The 21,942-nt window shown below is 36.9% G+C and overlaps 1 protein-coding gene across 1 annotated transcript in view; it reads right to left on the reverse strand.

Annotated features, from left to right (window-relative positions):
- The window catches only part of jumu (Forkhead box protein N4 jumeau), a 36,102-nt gene extending 14,480 nt beyond the window's left edge, over window positions 1-21,622 (reverse strand). The window contains exon 1 of the mRNA XM_073961443.1: window positions 20,597-21,622. Within this exon, the coding sequence (XP_073817544.1) occupies window positions 20,597-20,656 (60 nt within the window). The 5' untranslated portion in view covers window positions 20,657-21,622. The remainder of the gene's footprint in view (window positions 1-20,596) is intronic.
- Window positions 21,623-21,942: the final 320 nt, after the last annotated feature.

A 21,942-nucleotide genomic window follows, 5' to 3' on the forward strand; every position in this document is an offset into this window, starting at 1 on the left:
TTTCCTTAAAGATATTTATTTTTCTTGTACCTGAACAACAGTCCTGAATTTGCTTTATTGATTATCCTTTTTTTGTACAACACACAGCAGTTGTCCTGTATAATGCTAAATCTTTAGTTTAATTTTTCTACCTGGTCGGGCCACTCAGTGGTTGCGCATTTTATTATGCCATGCTGTAGGGGTTTTTTATCTAAGAATTGAAGAATTTATTTAAGAGATTAGAAGAAATGTTTTGTTTTGAAAAGGATTTTTGTCCCTTTTCGTTCCGTACATACATTTTCTGCTTGTTTTGTAATGTTATCGTAAGGACTAACTAGTCTCATTGTTATTTTCCCTTAATTTATGGTTAGACTTAACCTTGACATTGTAATGTCGTTTTTCCCGTAAGAAGATTTTTCTTTGAATAAAGAAATTTCCCACCATAGCTTTTATGGATTAAAATTGATGTTACGTACATATTTTAGAAAAACAAATTGACAAAAATTAAGGAAATAGTTGTGATATTTGTAACATTTAAGGTGATCGTGTTCTATCCTTTACCATCAACATTGTAATATCCATAAAACAACAGAGTATGTTCTGTAAAAAGCCCTGGGAAAATATCGTTATCTAATGATGAGAGTAAATACTTGTAAAGTTGGCATCGAATGAATCGTAAAATGTTCCTAAAGCATAAACGAATTAGATTGGATTAAGGATAAATGTCAATTTTGAAGACACGATGAGTTGGTTATTGTATTGTCAAAATAATTGCAGACAAACAACCCATATCAATGAGTCATATGGACTTGATGATATGGGACCTACTTTTTATAGCGAGTTTTATTAAGACACTGCTTGTAGAGAAATTTTGAATGGGTAAATGTTAAAGTTGATATCACTTGCACTAGAAGGTGGATATTTATCTACTTTCTTATCTAGGATAATCACCCACCCATACATGACCTCTAAACTTGACCCTTCTTATAACTTTGGTTGTTGTAGCAGCATGAAACCTACGTAGAAGCGTATGTTCGATGCCGAAACACTATGATTTCGCATCAATGCGATACGAAAAAACCCACTGCCGTGAGACTTTGGTCTTGTTGACGACGCACAGTGGTTCAGAAATCGATTTTCCTGGCCAAAACCCCCATTTTTTGTTGTCACCGATTATTAATTTCTATATGGGATTCTATAGTAACAAGTAAAAAAGTGTCAGTCGGCTTTGCCGACAGATATATACCCTCAGCCAAAGTGAAGCGAAACTTTTACCTCCGGACAGATCGAATGTATTTCAGGTCTCTTCAGAATTTGGCCCTTTTTGGACATTTGAACTTGCCGACAATAATGTGGAATAGGAATTAACTGCGCTAAGACACAAATGTTGAACTTTTGTAGGGCAGGTACTCTTAGGGAGGACCTTTATTGGCCATTTTAGAAGTTTAACTAAATTTTGATAAAATATTAGGAGATCCAAAGTGATATATTTTAAATATTGGGGAGAAGTACCGAAAGTTGTGGACCGGTATTGCCCATGTGACTAAGTTTGGATATAATATGACGAAGACCAAATGTTGGACCAAATCGGTTGAACAGTTCGAGAGTTATCGTGTTCTTCGACCACCACATATGGTGACATAGGGGTTTTTTACACCTTTCAGGCTGTTTTCGCAAGAAATATGGACTTACCACTGAAAAAACTTTTACCGTCGTAATGGTGGTAGCGTATGCAAATAGCTTCAACAAAAATCCAAGTAATTCGATAGCAGGTCTTAAAGTGAACTTATCCGAAATTTTGTGTGAGAGGTACCAGGAGTAGACAAATTTAGTCCATATTCGAACCTGATCTATATCTGGTAGATATATTAGGATGTGCAAAGTATGGATTACATCGGTCACTCCCTTCAAGAGTTATCGTGCGCAAAAATTTTCCGAACATTTCTGAAGTTCTGTGGGGGAGGTACCTGAAGTAGTGGACCGATATAGCCCAGCTTCGAATTTAAACTATGTTTTGGTAAAACATTACGAAGGCCAAATTTTGGACCGAATCGACAGATCCGTTCGAGAGTTATCTTGCGCTCCTACCACTACACAAGGTGTCATAGGGGCTTTTTGCAACTTTCCTGCCATTTTCTCGGGAAGTATGGACTTGCCCCTGATGAAACTTGTACCTTCGTATGGGGAACAGTGAATACAAGATGTTACAACAAAAACCAAGGCGATTCGAGAGCAGGTCCTAAACTGAACTTTTCCGAAATTTTGTGTGGGAGGTACTCGAGGGAGTTTACCGATTGAGTCCATATTGGAACCTCATCTAAGTCTGGTAGAAATTTCATAATGTGCAAAGGATGGACCAAATCGGTTACTCCCTTCAAGAGTTATCGTACGTACAAATTTTCCGAATATTTTCGAACTTTTGTGGGGGAGGTACCGGAAGGAGTGGACCGATATAATCCATGAACTTGAACTTTGAACTTGAACTAAGTTTGGACAAGATATTACGAAAGCCAAATTTTGGACCGAATCTGCAGATCCGTTCGAAAGTTATCCTGCGCTCCAACCCCTTCACACGGTGTCATAGGGTTTTTTGTAACTTTCAGACTATTTTCTCAGGAAGTATGGACTTGCCCCTAATGAAACTTACAGTGTCGTATAGAGGACAGCGAATACAACTTGCGTAAACAAAAATCAAAGCGATTCGAGACCAGGTCCTAAACTGAACTTTTCCGAAATTTTGTGTGGGAGGTACCCGAAGGAGTGGACCGACTGAGTCCATATTTGAACCTCATCTAAGTTTGGTAGAAATTACACGATGTGCAAAATATGGACTAAATCGGTTATTCCCTGCAAGAGTTATCGTGAGCACAAGTTTTGCGACAATTTTTGAACATTTGTGGGGGAGGTACCTGAAGGAGTGGACCTATATGGCCCATCTACGAACTTAAATCGAATCTGGACAAAATATTTCGATACCCAAAATTTGAACCGAATCGATTGATCCGTTCGAGAGTTATCGTGCGCACCAGCCAGCCAGACAGACAGACGGACAGACAGACAGACAGACGGACGGAAATTGCTAGATCTACTCAAAATTGTCTGAAACGGATATCGTACAAACATACTTGGGGTCTAAAACCATTATTTCGATGAGGCACATTTTTGGTCGTATCAAAGTGTAAATACCCTCTTTAGCCTAAAGGCTGAGGGTATAAAAATATTGAAACTAAGGAAAGCAAAAAAATTGGACAGAAATATTGGAAGGTGTGGACGTAGATTGCTCCTACGGAAAATGTTTCCCAATTTTGAAAAATACGCAATTTTAGCAAATTTTTGGGGAAACAAACAGCTATTGCTCAGAAACTATAACAGATATTGTGTTCAGGCAAGATTGTTGTTAAGAGTCGTTTAATAAATTAACGCTGCGCTTACACGAAGTGAGCTATTTTATTACTCCTCAGGTCCTAAATTTTAGTGAAATTCTATGTTTAGTGGACTAGAACATTTAGGGAACAGCTTGGAACAAAGTTCCGTTTCCACAGAATGACGTCCGAGAGTGTCCTCCTTCAGTCCATACCCAGTTGTTCGGGTAACTAGGGAATAACTAGCAATTTTGCTGGCTACTGGTAAACACCCCTAGTTACCACCCAATCTACTCGCAATGTTATAGACTGGTGAATTTAACATGGGGATGTCATAGGAAGGGGTCTATTGTCCCCTCACTGCATTACCAGTAACCACCCAATTCGATAGTCATGTGAAACGCAATTGTCCCCTCACTGCATTACCAGTAACCACCCAATTCGATAGTCGTGTGAAAGGCAATTGTCTCCTAGTACATTACGAGTAACCAGTCAATTCGTTAGTCAGAAATGATAGCCAAAAATACTAGTAACTTGAAGTCAGATAAATGGCTTAATGCATTTATGCATTTGCCACACTTTATTTTAATACGTGGAGTGCAAATATTTTACAAAAGACAATATAATCTTGTATACACATAGATCTTGATCCTCGGTACTGGAACTAGTGTATGACTACATGATACAGCGACTTATGTTTATTTGGTCCTTGGAATGTTTTTCTCATGGGTCCTTCAGAACATTCAAAAGTTCCTGAAATAAAATGTATAGAAGGTTAATGAAATGACGCGATAATGAATTGTGACAAGATATCGACGCCTCCAAATAATAGTATGCTAAGTCGACTTAGCATGTTTTCAAGTTTTTTACATTTTTACAGTTTACGTCCTTTAACTTAAATTCTGTCAAATTTTGGTAATGATCGGTCAATCCGAACAGAAGTTATAAACAAATGTTTACTCAGAATAGTAGTGAAGGTCAATGAAAACTGTAAACTTTGAGAGCTTCTCCTGCAAAACTCACTTTTCAGACTTAGCATACTATTATTTGGAGGTGTCGATATGTATCAATACTTACCAAATATATGTATATTATAAATATTCCTCTTAAATTATTCATCCTCTTTTTGATTTAGCTGGTTACACGTTCTTTTTTGCATCTTAAATTTTTTCACAACAAACGCACCAATAAGTTTTTTAGTTATGAATAAACAAACAAAATGACAGAATATTTTTTTTCTATTTTGTTAAAAAGAAAAAATGTTGAAAAGAGATTACAAGAGAGAAACATTGTCGATTACACTATCCATCGGTAGTCTATAAAATAGTCAATATATTACACGCCGCATTACCTGTAACTAGTGAATTGGCATGATAGGTAGGGGAGCCTATTTCCAGTGACAAAAGCAGGCTATAGGCTATTTTGTGTGCCATTTTTGGGGGTAAAGTAACTAGGATCAATGAGTAACTAGTTACATGCCTATGTCAAAGTAGACAATTGCTATTTATTGAACAACTGGGTATATACTTTTGTACCAGTACAGTTCCATCCGTTTAACACTTTTTTTAAATTTGTTTGAAATTACATGGGCAAACATGTGTGTTTTTCCCATACCGTTTCCAATATAAATTTTAGATTTTTCACAAAAATTAACATTTTGTAATAACTGAGTTTTTATGAGAGTTTTATGAAAACCCAAAAAGTATTTGTTTTCAATTTTGGAAAAAATTAAATTTTTCGAAAAAATAATTAAAAAATAAAAATCCATTTTTTTAATTTCTTATATTTTTATACCCTCAGCATTTATGCTAAAGAGGGTATATACACTTTCATACGGGCAAAATGTGCCTCATCGAAATAATTGTTTTAGACCCCAAGTATGTTTGGACGAAATGTGTTTCAGACAAATTTGGAGTTGATTTAGCCATGTCCGTCCGTCTGTCTGGCTGGCTGGTGCGCACGATAACTCTCGAACGGAGGAACCTATTCGCTTCAAAATTTGGCTTTCGTAATATTTTGCCCAAACTTAGTTTAAGTTCGAAGATGGGCTATATCGGTCCACACCTTCTGGTACCTCCCCCACAAAAGTTCGAAAATGTTCGCAAAATTTGTGCTCACGATAACTCTTGAAGGGAGTAACCGATTCGGCCCACACTTTGCACATCGTGAAATGTCTACCAGACTTAGATGAGTTTCCAATATAGACTCAATCGGTCCACTCCTTCGGGAACCTCCCACACAAAATTTGGAATAAGTTCAGTTTAGCACCTTCTCTCAAATCGCTTTGATTTTTGTTTTAGCAACTTGTATTCGCTGTCTCCCATACGACGGTAAAAGTTTCATAAGGGGCAAATCCATATTTTCTGAGAAAATAGCCTGAAAGTTGCAAAAAACCCCTATGACACCGTGTGAGGTGGTTGGAGCGCAAGATAACTTTCGAACGGATCTGCCGATTCGATCCAAAATTTGGCCTTAGTAATATTTTGTCCAAACATATTTTAGGTTCGAAGATAAACCATGTTGGTCCACTCCTTCAGGTACCTCCCTCATAAAAATTCAAAAATAACTCTTGAAGGAAGTGACTGATGTAATCCATACTCTGCACATCCTAATATATCTACCAGATATAGATCAGGTTCGAATATGGACTATATTTGTGCACTCCTTTTGGTACCTCCCACACAAAATTTCGGATAAGTTCACTTTAAGACCTGCTCTCGAATCACATTGATTTTTGTTGAAGCAACTTACATTCGCTACCACCATTACGACGGTAAAAGTTTTTCCAGGAGCAAGTCCATATTTCTTGGGAAAACATCCCGAAAGGTGTAAAAAGCCCTATGTCACCAAATGTGGCTCTCGAACTGTTCTACCGATTTGGTGCAACATTTGGTCTTCGTCATATTTTATCCAAACTTAGTTTCATGGTGCAATACCGGTCCCCAACTTCCGGTACTTCTCCCCAATATTTAAACAATTTCACTAAAATGCTAGGACGATATCACTTGAATGGTGCAACCAATTTGGTCCAAACTTTGGATCTTCTAATATAATGTCCAAATTTAGTTTAACTTCAAAAATGGCACATATCGGTCCTCCCTAAGGGTACCTCCCCCCACAAAAGTTCAACATTTGTGTTAATTCCTAATCCACATTTTTGTCGGCAAGTTCAAATGTTGAGAAAGGGCCACAAAATTCTGAAGAGACGCTAAATACATTCTATCTGTCCGTAGATGAAAGTTTCAGTTCACATTGGCTGAGGGTATACCTCTGTCGGCAAAGCCGACTGACACTTTTTTTACTTGTTATGGTTTGTTTATTGGTCTTTGACATTTTTTAATAGTTAAAACCTATGAAAAACTCAAAAAACCCATATTTTTATGTCCACTCCATCATTGTCGAGGGTCATTGTTTCCATCATTAACACTGATCACAAGAACGGTTGTAGGCGCCAAATATCATTCAGTCAAGGTACAATCAGAATCCCGTCCACTTTGACAGTCAAAATGATGGAGCAATTCTTTCAAAGAGGCTTAGGAAGCAAATTAGGTTGTCTGTTATGTTCCAAAATCAAATGTGCTCCCAAAAGAATGACCCGAAGAGGTGTGCAAGTTATTTTAATCGACAGTTTGTCGAGCACCCCGATAGTGACAGGGCGAAGAGAAGAGTATTACGTCGCATCAGATCTCTTCCTGCAGAGGAGGAACCACCACAGTTTAAAATGGATGATGTTGCCAATGCCATCAGGAACGCTAAATCATCCAAAGCGTTGTGCCCTGATGGAATCTCCATGGTAATGCTGAAGCAGCTGGATGAGCCGGGAGCGGAGTATCTCACTAAAGTTCTCAACTTGTCGCTATCCACCCTCATTGTTGCCGAAGTCTGGAAAATGGGCAGGGCAAGGATGCCAGCAGAAGTGAATCGTACAGGTCGATTTCGCTTTTGTCGCCCGTAGCAAAGACCCTGAGGCCTTAGTCTTCCCCAGTATCAGAAATAGCTATCAAGCTATCATCAGCATGGATTCCGTAAGCAGCACAGCACGACAACTGCGCTGCACGCCATTACCACAAATATTTGTCAAGGACTCAACCAGAGACGGCCGTGCGATAGAACAGTGATGGTGGCGCTTGACTTATCAAAAGCCTTTGATACAGTCAGGCACTTCACGCTGTTTAAGGACACTGAGCAGACAACCCTCCGGCCAAGCTTGAAATGTTGGATAGTCAATTATATGTGTGGACGCCAGTTGTACGTGGAATTCAGGAACAAGAAGTCCAAACCCCGTAGAGTGAAACAGCGAGTTCCCCAAGGTAGGGTGATATCTCCGGAACTGTTTAACCCCTACCTCTCCTGTATTCCGCCCACTCCAGACGGCATCGAGATCTTAACGTATGCAGATGATTGCACGATCCTGGCGTCGGGTACCTATCCTGATGACATCTGTAAGAGACTGAACAACTATTTAACCGATCTTACCACCTTTTTCCATTCGAGGAATATGCAAATTTCCGCCACAAAATCAACAGCCACTCTGTTCACCACATGGACAGCGCAGTTTGGAAGAGAATTGAAGGTCGTGGTCGACGATAGCAGAATTCCGACCACAACATGCCCCAAAATTTTAGGGGTTACTACTTTCACGTTGTGCGTGCACGCCACAGCTATCTGCGACAAACTGAAAAGTAGGAACAAGGTCCTCAAGTCCCTAGCCGGCAGCACTTGGGGTGCAGATTAAGCAACCTTGTTGACCACATATAACACGATAGGTTGGTCTGTGGTAAGCTATGCGGCTCCAGTCTGGTCCCCGAGATTATGTGATACGAATTGGAAAAAGATTTAAACTTGCCAGAATGCCGCCCTGAGAAAAGCAACAGGGTGCCTCCTCAAATCTTCAGTGGACCATCTACATGAGGAGGCAAAGATTCTTCCAGTAAAGCAACACAATGAGATGCTTTCGTTGTAGTACCTGCTTGGATGTTACCGTGGTAACCATTCCAATCCAATTCAGGCAGATCAGGAAGGATATCCATGCTCTAGAGGGAGAGGTCCAACGATACAGGAGAGAACCCTTAGATCAACAAGCATATCAAGCAGGTTTAAATAGTATTCACACGGATGCAGTTGCCAAGGCCTTAAGCAATTATAGTGTGAATAAAGTCCTTGAAATACATCCTCCATCTACTGCAGCTGAGGAGCGTCAACTGCCACGACAAACTAGAGTAGTTTTGGCTCAACTACGCTCGGGATATTGCAGTCGCCTAAATTCTTATTGGGCGGAAATCGACCGCGCCGTGCAAGACACCTGCCCAGTATGTGGCATGGGCCCGCAAGACACAAAACATCTTTTCAACTGCCCAACCAAACCTACTCATCTAACTCCAGTGGATCTGTGGTTACATTCCATCGAAGTAGCCACTTTCCTGGAACTGAAGATAGACCCACAGTCAGATTGAACAGAAGAACGAACATACAAACATAATAACAAACACTGTTACAATAACAACAACAACGTACGACGTGTTGTCGCTTTAAGGAGTTTTAAAGGTATTAGCCCCATTTGCCCTCCGAATTTGTTGTAATTCTGGATTTTATGTTTTCAGAGGTTAAAAAATATTTCCAGCAAAAATTGTTTTTATAGACCTACGTTATCGTATACCCCCAATATAGCGTACCGAGTCGATTTAAGGAATTTTAAGGGTCTTGGAAACATTTGTCATTTGGGGTTTTTTCTCAAAAGCTGTCTATGTAGATCCACGTTTGGGTATAGCGCCTTACCTACATTTCGGTCAAAAAAATTCTTCACCAACAATTGTAGACATAGGACCAAGTTTTGGTATAGCCCCATATAACGGTACGATTCAGGTATTTTCACGTTTGGTATTTATGGCTCTCTGTGATTAACTTCTCCACCAAATATGATGGATATAGCACACATATAGCGGTACCGCAAAGCTTCAAGTATTTTAAGATAATTTAATTTGGTATTCCCAGTGATCAAAAATCTTCACCTAACGGTACAGAGCCCGATTTCAGTTTTAGTTCAGAAAACTTGAAGGTTATAAAAACGGGCGTTTTCACTTGTTTTGCTTCCAAAATAATACGTCCCCCAAAATAGTCCATCCATCCATCTCTCGAAATTCTTTATAATAAATACTATGTAAATTTTGACCCGGATTTTGTTTCAAAAAACCTGAAACATTTAGGGAAAATATTATTTTTTATAGAAAAGTATAATTTGATGATCAAACCTTGTTCCTTTCACCATTTCTGATAATCCAATTTCCATTTGTGAAGCCATCTTTTCGACCTAGTCATTTTTCAGAGTCCTCCCCCCCTTCAGTCTATGCTATTCCAAATCGGTTTATTTGGCTATAATTGATATCTCGTAGCTTAAAATTAAACACAATTTACAGGACAGTATTATGAAACGTGAATCATTGAATCCATGGCCATAATCAGATATGTCTGGCAAGACTTGGAAGAAACATTTAAAATTCTCAATCATTATGGAAGCCGTGCCAAATTCCATACTATCTCTATCATTATGTTATAGTTGCAAAGAATTCGATCTAATTCATGTTGTTCAAATTTGAACTTCTCACAATTTCCAATTCATGATAACAATCAGAATAATAGTAGGCAAATTTAATTGTAATAGAGTATACCCTATCTAAAGGGAATACCCTATATCTATTGAAAAAACATGCATCCCTTTTCCGTGGGATTCAAATTAAAAACAATGAGGAAGGAAACCGATCAATTGAACATGAAAAATATTCTTCGAAATCTATTTTAGTTTCACTCAAATCCTTTTATCGTTTACTTCCATAGGCATATCACATATCAATCAATTTTTAAAGGAATTCAATTAAGAAGATGAAGAAGAATTGAATAGCAGAACACTAAATCCCAAAACACAAAAATCTGCATAAATAGAAATCCAAGTGTTAATCTATGAAACAGACATCCATCCATTCATACACATTTGCTAGGCAGACTGGCTCTTGCATGTGCAGCGGTGATAGCGCAATGAACTTTTGATTTACAATTACCCTTTCCTGCCCACCACTTTGCAGCAGACATTTGTCATTCCAGACAGGGGGGCTAGAGCAAAAACGACAACAACAATAAAAATGAAACGCAATACCGGAAAAATATGTGTTACTCTACAAAAGGGGTGAAAATCCGTGTTGTGTGCTAAGGGCTGCAAAAACCGGCATATTCATCATAGACCACACTAAAACAACCAACCGGTGTGGGTATGAGGAATAAAATGGATAGATGAATGATAGACAGACAGCAAAAAAGCCGGCAAAATTTCTTCAATTTCTGCTAGGCGGACCAACCCAACTACTCATGCCACCAAGTTTTTCATTCAATGTGTAACAGTCGGAGCATTTCACATTTCAATGTCAGACATATAAATTTCTTTACCTCTCTGAAACTAGCTCTCCCGGCCTTTGGGTGTTGTAAACAAAACCCAGAGCCTGTGGTGAAAGAAGAAATGCATGTTCCCGGCCGGCGCATGAACTGTTGCAATATTCTGCTGTTGTGGCAGCATGTTTTACACACACACACACACATTGTGAGGTAATGAGTCCTTTTTTGGGACAAAGTGAAAAAGAAGACAACAAGAAATGCAATAAAACATAAATATTCAAAACAAAATATGCCACAACAAAAAGAAAATGCAAAGATGTGAAATGTGTGTGGCGGATTTCTTTCCCGCCAAATTTATTTTGTGGGGTATGGGGATACAAGGTTTTTTTTATATTACAATAGGTGTGGATTATGAAAATAGTAATAAAATAAAAGATAAGTTGTAAGAAGAAGTTAGATATGGATACATACTTTTTAGCCTATAAATATGGAAGTCCGTAAGGCCATGTTTATATTATAGCCTTTTGCAGGGTTAACTTTTTTATGAGGATTTATTTGAAATATTAGCAATGGAATTGACATTTGAAACCCAGTGGTTTGGTAAATCAGGTTATATATAAACGTACTATAAGCTTTTAATAGATCTTGGGAGAGCTTATTGACTAATAAAGGGTTGAGCAGTTCACGGACCTTACTATTCCAATGAAGGAAGGAGTGCCAGAACTGGGAAATAATGAATGGAACCATCTCTCAACTTGACTGTCAAGTATAAGAACACTCTCAACCGAGGAGGTACCACACCACGATGTTATCTGAAACGTAAGGTGTTTAAAGCATTGGTCCCACACAGAATATTAATGACAATGCCTTTAACTATCGTTAGACATCCATATTGTACCAGAAGCCTGGAAAGTTTTCAAGGTTGTTCCGCTGCTGAAGCCAGTTAAGGAGGCGAACCGTACAGGCCGATTTTACACGCCATATCCACACATATCGGTCAAGGTCTGAACAAGAATATTCGTAACAAGTGTCAATTTAATCCGGTTGGTGTCTGCTAATTTTACTACAACAAAAAATATGAGATACAGAGCTATTGGAGCAAGGGTCGCAAGGCGAATTTAACAAGGTGATCCAATGGGCGAATTCAGGCCAATTCATACCGTAGTCATCATTTGCTGTCACAATTTTTTCCGCAAAATATCCACAAAATTTAGACAAAAACGGTAAAACATTCTTCGCGAAGCTTAAATAAAGACGTTGCACACAGATATTCTTCATGGAAGCGAAATATTTGTTATTTATTTTTAATTAAAATTTTGTTTTGACAGCAAATGAAGACATCAGTTGTCATTATTGTATCACCTGTTGGATCGGCATGAAAATGTTACCACAGGTAGTCCTTGTTATACTGATCTCAACGTTGTGCAGTTTTCCGGTTGGAATCCCATACAACACAAGATACGGGTTTTTGACATTCCCGAAAAAAAATTTTTTTTTTTGCAAAAATCGACTACTCGAATAAAACTTTCATTTAAATTGTAAGTTTTCTTTAAGAGACAGCATTTTGGCCGGGGATTAAATACGTCTGTAACATTCAGGTATCCGAAAAAATGCTCTTCATAACCTTTAAAACGATGCATGTATTGACCACGTCAGAAAAAAAGTAAAATGTCAATACCCCTATCCGGGAGTTATGGACTTACCCCCTGAAAACTATTTATCGTTGTGATCAGGATAACAAGGACTACCTGTGGTAAAAATGTTCAAGCCGATCCCAGAGGTGCTCTTGAACGACACTTGTCCCAACAGCTCTGCTTCTCAAATTTTCCATTTTTTTTTTTTGAAAAGCATTCCAATACACCAAAGGGATGTTCATCATGTTTCGGTATCGGACTTTTGGTTGTTGTTGTAGTAGCATTACAGGGGTTGGCAGCCGCTGGCCGAAGCACTATGGTTTCGGGTCAATCAGGTACGAAAGAACCCGCTGCCTTTGGATAGCCTCTTCATTTGGCGTATTGGGACGCTTTTCAAAAAAAAAAAAAATGGCAAAATTTGAGAAGCAAAGCTGCAGCAAAAACCATTAACGAAAGGATCAAAGTCGGGCGGGGCCGACTATATGATACCCTACACCACTGTGAATATGTAAAATATAAATCGGAGCTATATCCAAATCTGAACCGATTTCGATATAATTTGGCACATTTATTTCTAGACCGAATTCAGTCACACATTCCAAATTTCATCAAAATCGGACGTATATAGCGTGTTTGGTGCAGCAAATACGTGAAATCGGGCGAAAATATATATGGGAGCTATATCCAAATCTAAACCGATTTCCATATAATTTGGCACATTTATTTCTAGACCGAATTCGGTCACACATTCCAAATTTCATCGAAATCGGACATATATAGTATGTGTGGTACAGAAAATACGTGAAATCGGCCGAAAATATATATGGGAGCTATATCCAAATCTGAACCGATTTCGATATAATTTGGCACATTTATTTCTAGACCGAATTCAGTCACACATTCCAAATTTTATCAAAATCGGACGTATATAGCGTGTTTGGTCCAGCAAATACATGAAATCGGGCGAAAATATATATGGGAGGTATATCAAAATCTGTACCAATTATCACCAAAAGCAATGGCGTTCTTCCTAAGGCTAAAAAAATTGTAGTCCCCAATTTTCAGCTGAATCGGACAAAAAATGCGACCTGTACGTTGCGAACAAAAATGCATGGACAGACGGACGGAAGGACATGCATAAATCGACTCAGAAAGTGATTATATGTATATCCCCAAAAGGAACTATGGGTCTATTTCGTTTCCTTTTGTATGTTACATACAAATGCACAGAACATAATACCCCTTACCACAGTGTGGTGTAGGGTATAATGACAAGGACTACCTGTTAAAGGACATTTAAGCCGAGTTGTGAAAAAAACAATGAACACATTTCCTTTAATGACCCTTCGCAGAAAAATACAAAAATTTCCATTAAATCATAAGTTGTTTTTAAGTAGCCGTCCGTCGGCCTGGAATTTAAGACTTGCTCCTATGGATAGGAGCAAATTTCGGCTACGCGAACGAAATTTTCTTTTAAATCGTAAATTTATTCCAAGTAAACAAGGGAATTTTCGGAACTTTGGAGGCCTGTATTTCGGGAAGTATACATTTCAGCAACAATGAAAAGCATTATCTGTAGTAACACCATGTTTACATTAGAGCTTTTTGTCAAGTTAACCTCCCTTATAAGGATTTATTTGACAATATAAATCCACTGAATTTAGTAAATCCAGCAATGCCTATGCAAACTTACTATCAAGCAATAGGTCTGTTCGATAACTTCGCAAGTAAAAAGTATTTGCAAGTTCTTGCAAGTACTTGCAACTGGTTCTCATTTCTCTTTTATCGAACAAGTTTGTTATCGAACAACATTTTGTAATAGTTTGCACAAATTTGTACATACTTTTGTGTTATCGAACAGACCTAATATCTTCGAAATTCCAATTCCATATTGCACCTGTAGTAACTTTTTTCGTTTTTGTTACACAAAAAATATGTCAAATTAAATGGCAAAATTATGAATGAAAAGTTTAAAAGTTGACATCACTGTTGCAAAAGCTTATGCCACATTTACATCTAACAGATTTTACAAAACATGTGTAACTTGTCAATTGCATAGAATATCTGTCAAATAAATTACCCATTTGTCCCAAACACTTGTTTTAGTTGCAAGTGTAAAGAAAGTGTTAGCGATTACTTTATATAAATCATCAACTTACCGAAAATTTTCGTTAAATAACTATAAAATTTATTAACACATCCAAATTTCAAATGACTGCCTACTTACAAAATCAGGAGCAAGTTGAATGTTGTGGCTGGATTTGAAACTTTTTCCACAGAAAGTTTTCAAGAATTAATTTTGTGTCGAAAATAGCCGGCCTTCGGTCGGGATTTAAAACTTTCTTCTATGGACAGATGCTAAACAGGGCTACTAACGCGATCATATTTTTTTTTCAACATTATGTTTTTGTCAAAAATCATATGGGTTTTCAGAACTTTCGAATCCTATATCTCGGGAAATACGGACTTCCCAGACATTATATATGTATATACATATATTGGCATTATCAGCATTCCAAGATCTATCTCTGGACAAAATTTTCTGAGTCCAGCCACTACATTCATCTTATGCCCAAAATCACACCGATAGGTATAAGTTTGAATATTGTTTAACTTTAGTTCGTTTCATTTATGGAGAATGTACTGTAAGTCCAAAGTACTGAAATAACCTTCTAACTAAAGCTTCATACTTTTTTACCTTCTACACATTTATCATTTGCTCCAGTTTTAATTTGAAATCGGCATGAAATACATAATATGAACTAAAAAACAACAATAACAAAAAAACCAAGTCACTGAACCAACAATGTTCACACAAAATACCCCAACAATATCTTGTCGTTATGCTTTAAAAATATAGTAGTTTGTTTCTATTTTACTTTTTTAAATAAAACGATTTACTTTAGTTTTGCAAAAACAACACACAAATTTGTCTATTGTTATTGTTTTTTCCACTTTTCAGGGGATATAAAGAAGAAGAAAAAATCTCCCACAAAAAAGTGTCTGAGACACATAAAACGTAAATAATAATTCATGGTCGGTCGGCCGGCAAAAAAATAAAAACACAAAAAACACAACAAATAGTCAACAACATTCCTACAAACATGAATATTTGCCGCGATTGTGTGTAAAGATGTTTCTCAACAAACAAGAACAACAACAACGACAATTCTGACAATTCTGTAGCGGCAAAGAAGTCATACAACATTCATACTACATAGCGATTTAAGAAGAAATATAACAACCACACAATGAAAGAAAAAACACTGAAAACAAAACAAAGAATGAAAAGAAAACAAAAGTTCACAACAACACCAACAAAAAGGAAAACAGCACAACATAGGAAGTAGTACGAAAAAAATAAGCCATGTGAAATAACACAAAACACCAGCCAGCCAGCGAGCAGTAGACGGGACTAACTAATAACGTGGTTTTGTTTTGATACAAAATTTAGCTTTGTTGTTGTTATTTTAACAGTAAATACCGCGCGGTTAGGATGTGATCAAGAAACAAAAACAGCAACAACAAAAACATAAAGCACAGAGCACATTAGTGTGACACAAGAGAGTTTTAATGGGAGTATGGGAGATGTGTGTGAGATAGCAACAAACATCAAAAATCAGCAAAGCAATGTTGTAAAAATGACAAGGCCATTGAATGACAGAGGGCCCCTCCAGATTTACAGGCAATTAGCAGAGATGTTAAAATGCATGCAATTTTACGAAAAAAGTGTCAAATAAAACAATTAGTTTTACTTTCCTGTTTGTTGTGTACAAAATTGGTGTTTTAATACGATCTAGGGTCGGTCGTATTAAAACACTAAATTGACATTTTAATGCCTTTCTGAAAACAATATCGTTTACATTGTAAGTCCATTCAATGATACTCTTTAAGCTTTACAGATAATAGCAGATGGTTCAATTTGCAGGCATATTAATTGGGCAGAGAAGAAAGGTAGTCATAAAATTATTTTTGTTGTTGTAACAAGTCTAGTTTAGTGGCACGTCTCGTATCGTGTCGAAATTCTTATCATATGCAGTACTTGGGAGCCTGATCGCAACGATATATAGCTTTCCCAGTGGAAAGACATATTTCTCGAGATATGGGTCTTAACATTTTGCAAACTCGGGATAGATATATGGAATTAACGCAGGAAAGCTATACATCGTTGTGGTTAGGGTACCAAGGAGTGGTGTACCTAAACGAGACTTACCCCCAGTTTTTGTAAAAATATTTATTGTTCTCACACGAATTGTCAAATTTTGTAGATCGATTTACTCGCCTTAGGGCAAATGTAGAACGCTGATTTTTGAATGAGGAATTCTATACTATATATAGAACATGCCTACGAAGAATTAGGTCTGTATATCGTCTAGGGGCTGAGCTATGGATGCTCAAATTATTACGAATATAGACGAACGAACAAAAAATAGTTACAAAAACAGGGGGTTAAGCCTTATTTGTAATAAAAAATGAATTTGTCCATACATTTTTAAATCTGAAAAAATCATATTTGAGGCATAAAACCGAGAATAGGATCTGCAACATGTCGAAAAATAGCGAGACAAAAATTTCTCAGAAAGAGACGAAAAGTTAGACGTAAAGTTAGGCCGATAAACCGAAGCTTAGTGCACCTCTAAAGTTGCTCAGATCGGAGAAATATCTTAACAAAAAGTGTAACCCAGAAACCATTAGGAGAATTTTGCGTAGAGTTGCACTGAAAAAGCCATTCATAAATCCTAAAAACCGCCAAAATTCGATTGGAGTTCGTTCAGGAACACGAAAAAAAGGATTTTGAGTTTTGGAAGACTGTCCTTTTTGCCGATGAAAGCAAATTTAACCTGTTTAGGTCGGATGGACCAAGTATGATATGGCGTAGGGCAAATACGGCCTTGGACCCTAAACACACAGTTCCATTAAAACATTCTGAAGGATAGTTTGAAATGTAGTGCTAAAAAATGGGATTGGGCAACATTTTTATTTTTATCAAGATAATGACCCTAAGCACAAATCACGCATTGTTCGAGAATGGATGCAATATAATTGTCTAAATTTGGTTCCAACACCTCCCCAATCCCCGGATTTGCATACTATGGAAAATCTATGGAGTATTTTGGAGACAAATATATAAATGCATAACATCTCAAGTATGGGAAACCTGAAAATTGCCTTGCAAGGAGAATGTGGAAAAATTTAGATTTCTTCCACCGAAAATTTTATTAAATCTATGCCAAAAAGTCTCAAAGATGTAAAGGATATTATACAAAGTACTAAACACCTAAGGGGTGCCACCGTGGTGCAATGGTATGCACACCCGCCTTGCACGCTGAAGGTCGTGGGTTCGATTCCCAGGCCAGTCAACATCAAACATTTTTCAACGGTGGCAAAATACCCCTCAGTAATGTTGGCGACATTTTCTGAGTATTTCAGCCTTGTACAACTTCTCTACAAGTGGTGTTTTAGACACGCCGTTCGGACTCGGCGATAAACAGTGGGTTCCATATCATTGATCTAATATGAATCGGGGTGCACTCATTGATATGAGAGAAGTCTCCCCTGTACCGCCTGGGATGTTTGTGGAACAATCATTATATATTACTAAACACCTAAGTAATCATTTTTGTTTAAAGTGAGGTCGAAATCGACGTTGTTTAAGAATTACATAGGTATTATTTTTTTATCTGAATTTACCTGAATATTGCTAATTTTATTTTATAAAATTTAATTTAATTTACATTGGAAACCACTCTAAATCTGAATGGTAAAGCTCAATCAACTATATGAACCCGAAGTTGAGTATTTCAAAAGTGTCCTCAATTATCGTTTTAATTATTTCTCTATACAGTTGTGCCATTAAGACCTAAGATAACATTGAAAATTTAAGAGTCTACCGAAGTCCAACACATCAACGATTTTGATACGTTTCTTGGGTGGTAAAGCCCGATCATCAAATGACGTTCGATACTGTATATAGGAATTTATAATAGTTTATAATAGTTATTGTCATACAAATTGTTCCTATAGTCCGGCTTGATAACCCCATTTTATCGTTAGTCAAGCATATTCTACCAGAATCCTTTAAAGTTAGTAGGTTCGTCCTGCTTCTGAAGTCAGGCAAGGTTGCAAGCAAAGGCGAATTTTTGTTGTTTTGTCAGCATAGAGACCTACGTAGGAATATAGGTTTGTGACGCTAATAGAAAAAAAATTATAGTGGTACTACTCCTCCCCATGATGTTCTCTGTTGCCCATCAGCATGGATGCACAAGATTTAGCCGTGCGACCGCACATATATGGTGTCTCTTGACCTATCGAAGGCACCCGTTTCTGAAAATCAGAATTAGAGGCCTCGACACATAAGAAGCATGGCATTCTTGCTTAAGTCATATCTCGTAAATGACTAAAGACCAAGTTTGACCTAATTCAAATGTGATTCTGAAATCTTTTTTCAGGTCGAACTTGGTGTTTAGTATTTTATCAGACATGACTGACATGAGAATACCATGCTTCTTATGTGTCGAGGCCTTTAGGGGAACGTAAATTCCCCTTGAATTTTCTCACTTTCTCCTTCAAGTTGAAACGGCAGAAAGATAAAACTCATGGGGAGTTTTCGTTCAGAATTACCCTCAAGAAATCTAAGGTACATAGAGTGAAACGCCAGAAAAATGTCTGGTGCCGACCTAAACACAATTATTGTAGTTCAAATAATACCCAGACGGGTGTATCGGGCATTTCGGTTCAGAATGAAATCATGTTATATTCAATGCTATTTTGCCGCATTGGGGGCAATTAATTCAAAAAAAGGTTAAAGTAAGGCATATCCGAAAAATGAGGACGCCCAATATCGGGAAGTACGGACTTCCTCCCGGAAGAGCATATATAATCATGATTAGGTTTCCAAAGACCACCTATAGTAAAAATTTCAACCCGATCCAAGAGGTGTCCCTAAACGACACTTGTTCCCTACAGTCGAACTTCTCTACTACGAATCGTTTTATAAAAAAATGTAACCTTCCAAAAAGATTGTGTAATAGTACGGTTACACTAGAGTTTTTTTTCCGGGTTAACCCACTTCGAGAGGATTTATTTGACGTTTGCGCTATGGAATTGGCATTTGAATTCCAAACCCTCTGGGTTAATCCGGTTAAGTGTAACCGGGGTAAAAGATAGAGAAGAGATGCTGTCAATTATTATTTTTATATTTTTGCATTTAACATCTGAAAACCCCACGCTATTTTTAATATAAGATTGCAATAACAGTCTGCTAAACCATAAAAAGGCCCTTTGAAAAGGCCACCTTAACCTCTGACGTGCAGCCAGACTGTTTGCAATCAGGCATGTTTAAGCCGCAAGTTGGAAGTTCTTTTTTCCCAGCAACAAATCAAGTTTAATAAGGGGAATGGTGGATAAAATGATTCTTGGCAAAGTAGCGCCAAAATAAAAATAGTCCAGAAATAGCCATGGAAATGAAAAAAATAAAAATTACTGCGTTTTTTACATAACAAAGAAATATGGAGGTTAAAATTGTATAGTTAAAAACCATTTAGTAATATTTCCATTTAAAAAAAAAATATCAATGCAATGTAAGGGGAATTAGATTCCCCCTTTCTGTTGTAGAATGTAATTTAATGAAGTGCAATAAAAATAGTATTAAATTTCCCCCTTCTCAGCTCCTCTGCAATAATTTGCACAACAGAACACAAACACATGCCCAAGTGACTGCTGTTTTTTTTTAACAGAAGTGGTTTTGCTCTTTGTTTTTTTTTTTATTGTTCTTGTTGTTGCTGATTTTGCATTTGACAAGAGATAATTGGAGGGAAAGAGAGAGTATGCATTCTTTCTCCCATAACAGCTCTTTTATTTCTCTGCTCCTGTTAACATATTAACAGTTAAGAGTTTAAAAAAGTGGTGAATAGATAGAAACAACGAACGAATGAATGAATAAAACAAAATTGGAAACATTTTAGCCGTTACAGCAATTCAAAATTCTCCAAATGAAAGTAAAAAAAGACAGGCAAAGTACCTTAACCATGTGTGTGTTCTATTGTGGTGGTGAATAAAAATGTGTGCAGAAATGAAGTGTTGTGCATGTGTATGTCTGTATTATTAAAATTATTTGGTTCGTTGTTCTGCTCATCTCAAATGTTAATCTGTTAGAGCAAAATGTAAATCAACCATTTAACCATTTATTTAGCCGGTAAAATCAATGACATTCGTAACAAAAACTTGTATTATAATACATACCGCATATTTGTTAAGGAATCCATCATGAAATCCACTTGAATATTCTTCCAGTTCAAACATCTTTTTCAAAGCTGGCAGTTGATTGTTCTTTTTTCTGACGTTCTTTGTTCAAAGGTTTCTTCCCTTGTCCCTCCTGCCTTCTTCCTGTATTGTTCGTTCCAAGACAATGTCTAAACTTTGCCGATGATGTTGAATTTTTTTAGAGATCTTTTTGGAATATGTAATTTATCTTTTGTTTTTGTAATTTAATTGCGGTATATTATTTTACATGTGGTGTATATAATATACAGATGTATACACACAAATTTGCTCAACCACGATAGATGTATTTGTAATATTTTAACACATATTTCCGCAATTCATTTTTGCTTTTGTATATTGCAATTTTTTTATTTATTTCAGTTATTTTTTATATGGCAAAACAATAAAATTTATTTTATCCTCCTTTTGATTAGAAACACTGTCCGGTGTGATTTTTTTGCGCGCAACCTCTTCTCCGTTTAATTTTTTCGTTTATTGGTGTTGACACAAAAAAATACGAATACAATTTGCCGGTGGATATTCAAAGCCGTCTTGGTTTTATTTTAATTTTCAAATAAAATTAAGTATTCACATAAAATCGCCAAGGGAATTATATTTATTTTCTTTATTTCCCGCCTAAGTTTTTGCACACATTTTCCTTCTGTTTTTGTGTGTATTTCTTTTAGTTTCGACGATTTTTTTCTTGTCTTCTTTACAGAACGCAAAAATACAACCGACCGGCACAACCTCACAGACCAACTCTCTCAGACATTCTGATTTCTCTCAATATTTGACAACAACACCATACCATGATGTTACCATCAACAGGGTTGCCAAAGCAGGTATAACATGTGTACAGTCGAATACACACACATAACTGTGATAGGAAAATAAAAGGTAAACTAATCTAAATCTCTTTTGTAAACGAAGGTCATCATCTAATAGATTTTAAGAAGAAAGAAGAAGTAAATGATGTAGTGTGTAAGAAATGTTTTGGAAATTTTCGGCATTTATTTTATTTCGAAAGGTAAAAAAGAAATCGTCACATGTTATGGTTACCAACAATTTCACAATTTGAAAGGAAATCAAAGCTGGAAATACCCCCAAAAATTATTCTGAACTGGCAACTTCTTTGCCATTATTAATTCAAATATAACGCATTTTTTATAACCTTAAAAGCGTTCTGCTAATGCTTGGTTTACATTTACGAAATCCACTCGATTTCAACTGCCAATTCCATAGCTCAAACGTCAAATGAAATCTCATCTGAAATCCATTGGATTTCATTTCACGTTTAACCTATGGATTTGACTGTTGAAATCGAG

The sequence above is a fragment of the Musca autumnalis genome, unplaced genomic scaffold, assembly GCF_047663935.1.
Source record: "Musca autumnalis isolate F117 unplaced genomic scaffold, ASM4766393v1 scaffold_1, whole genome shotgun sequence".
In the NCBI taxonomy this organism is placed as follows: Eukaryota; Metazoa; Arthropoda; class Insecta; order Diptera; family Muscidae; genus Musca; species Musca autumnalis.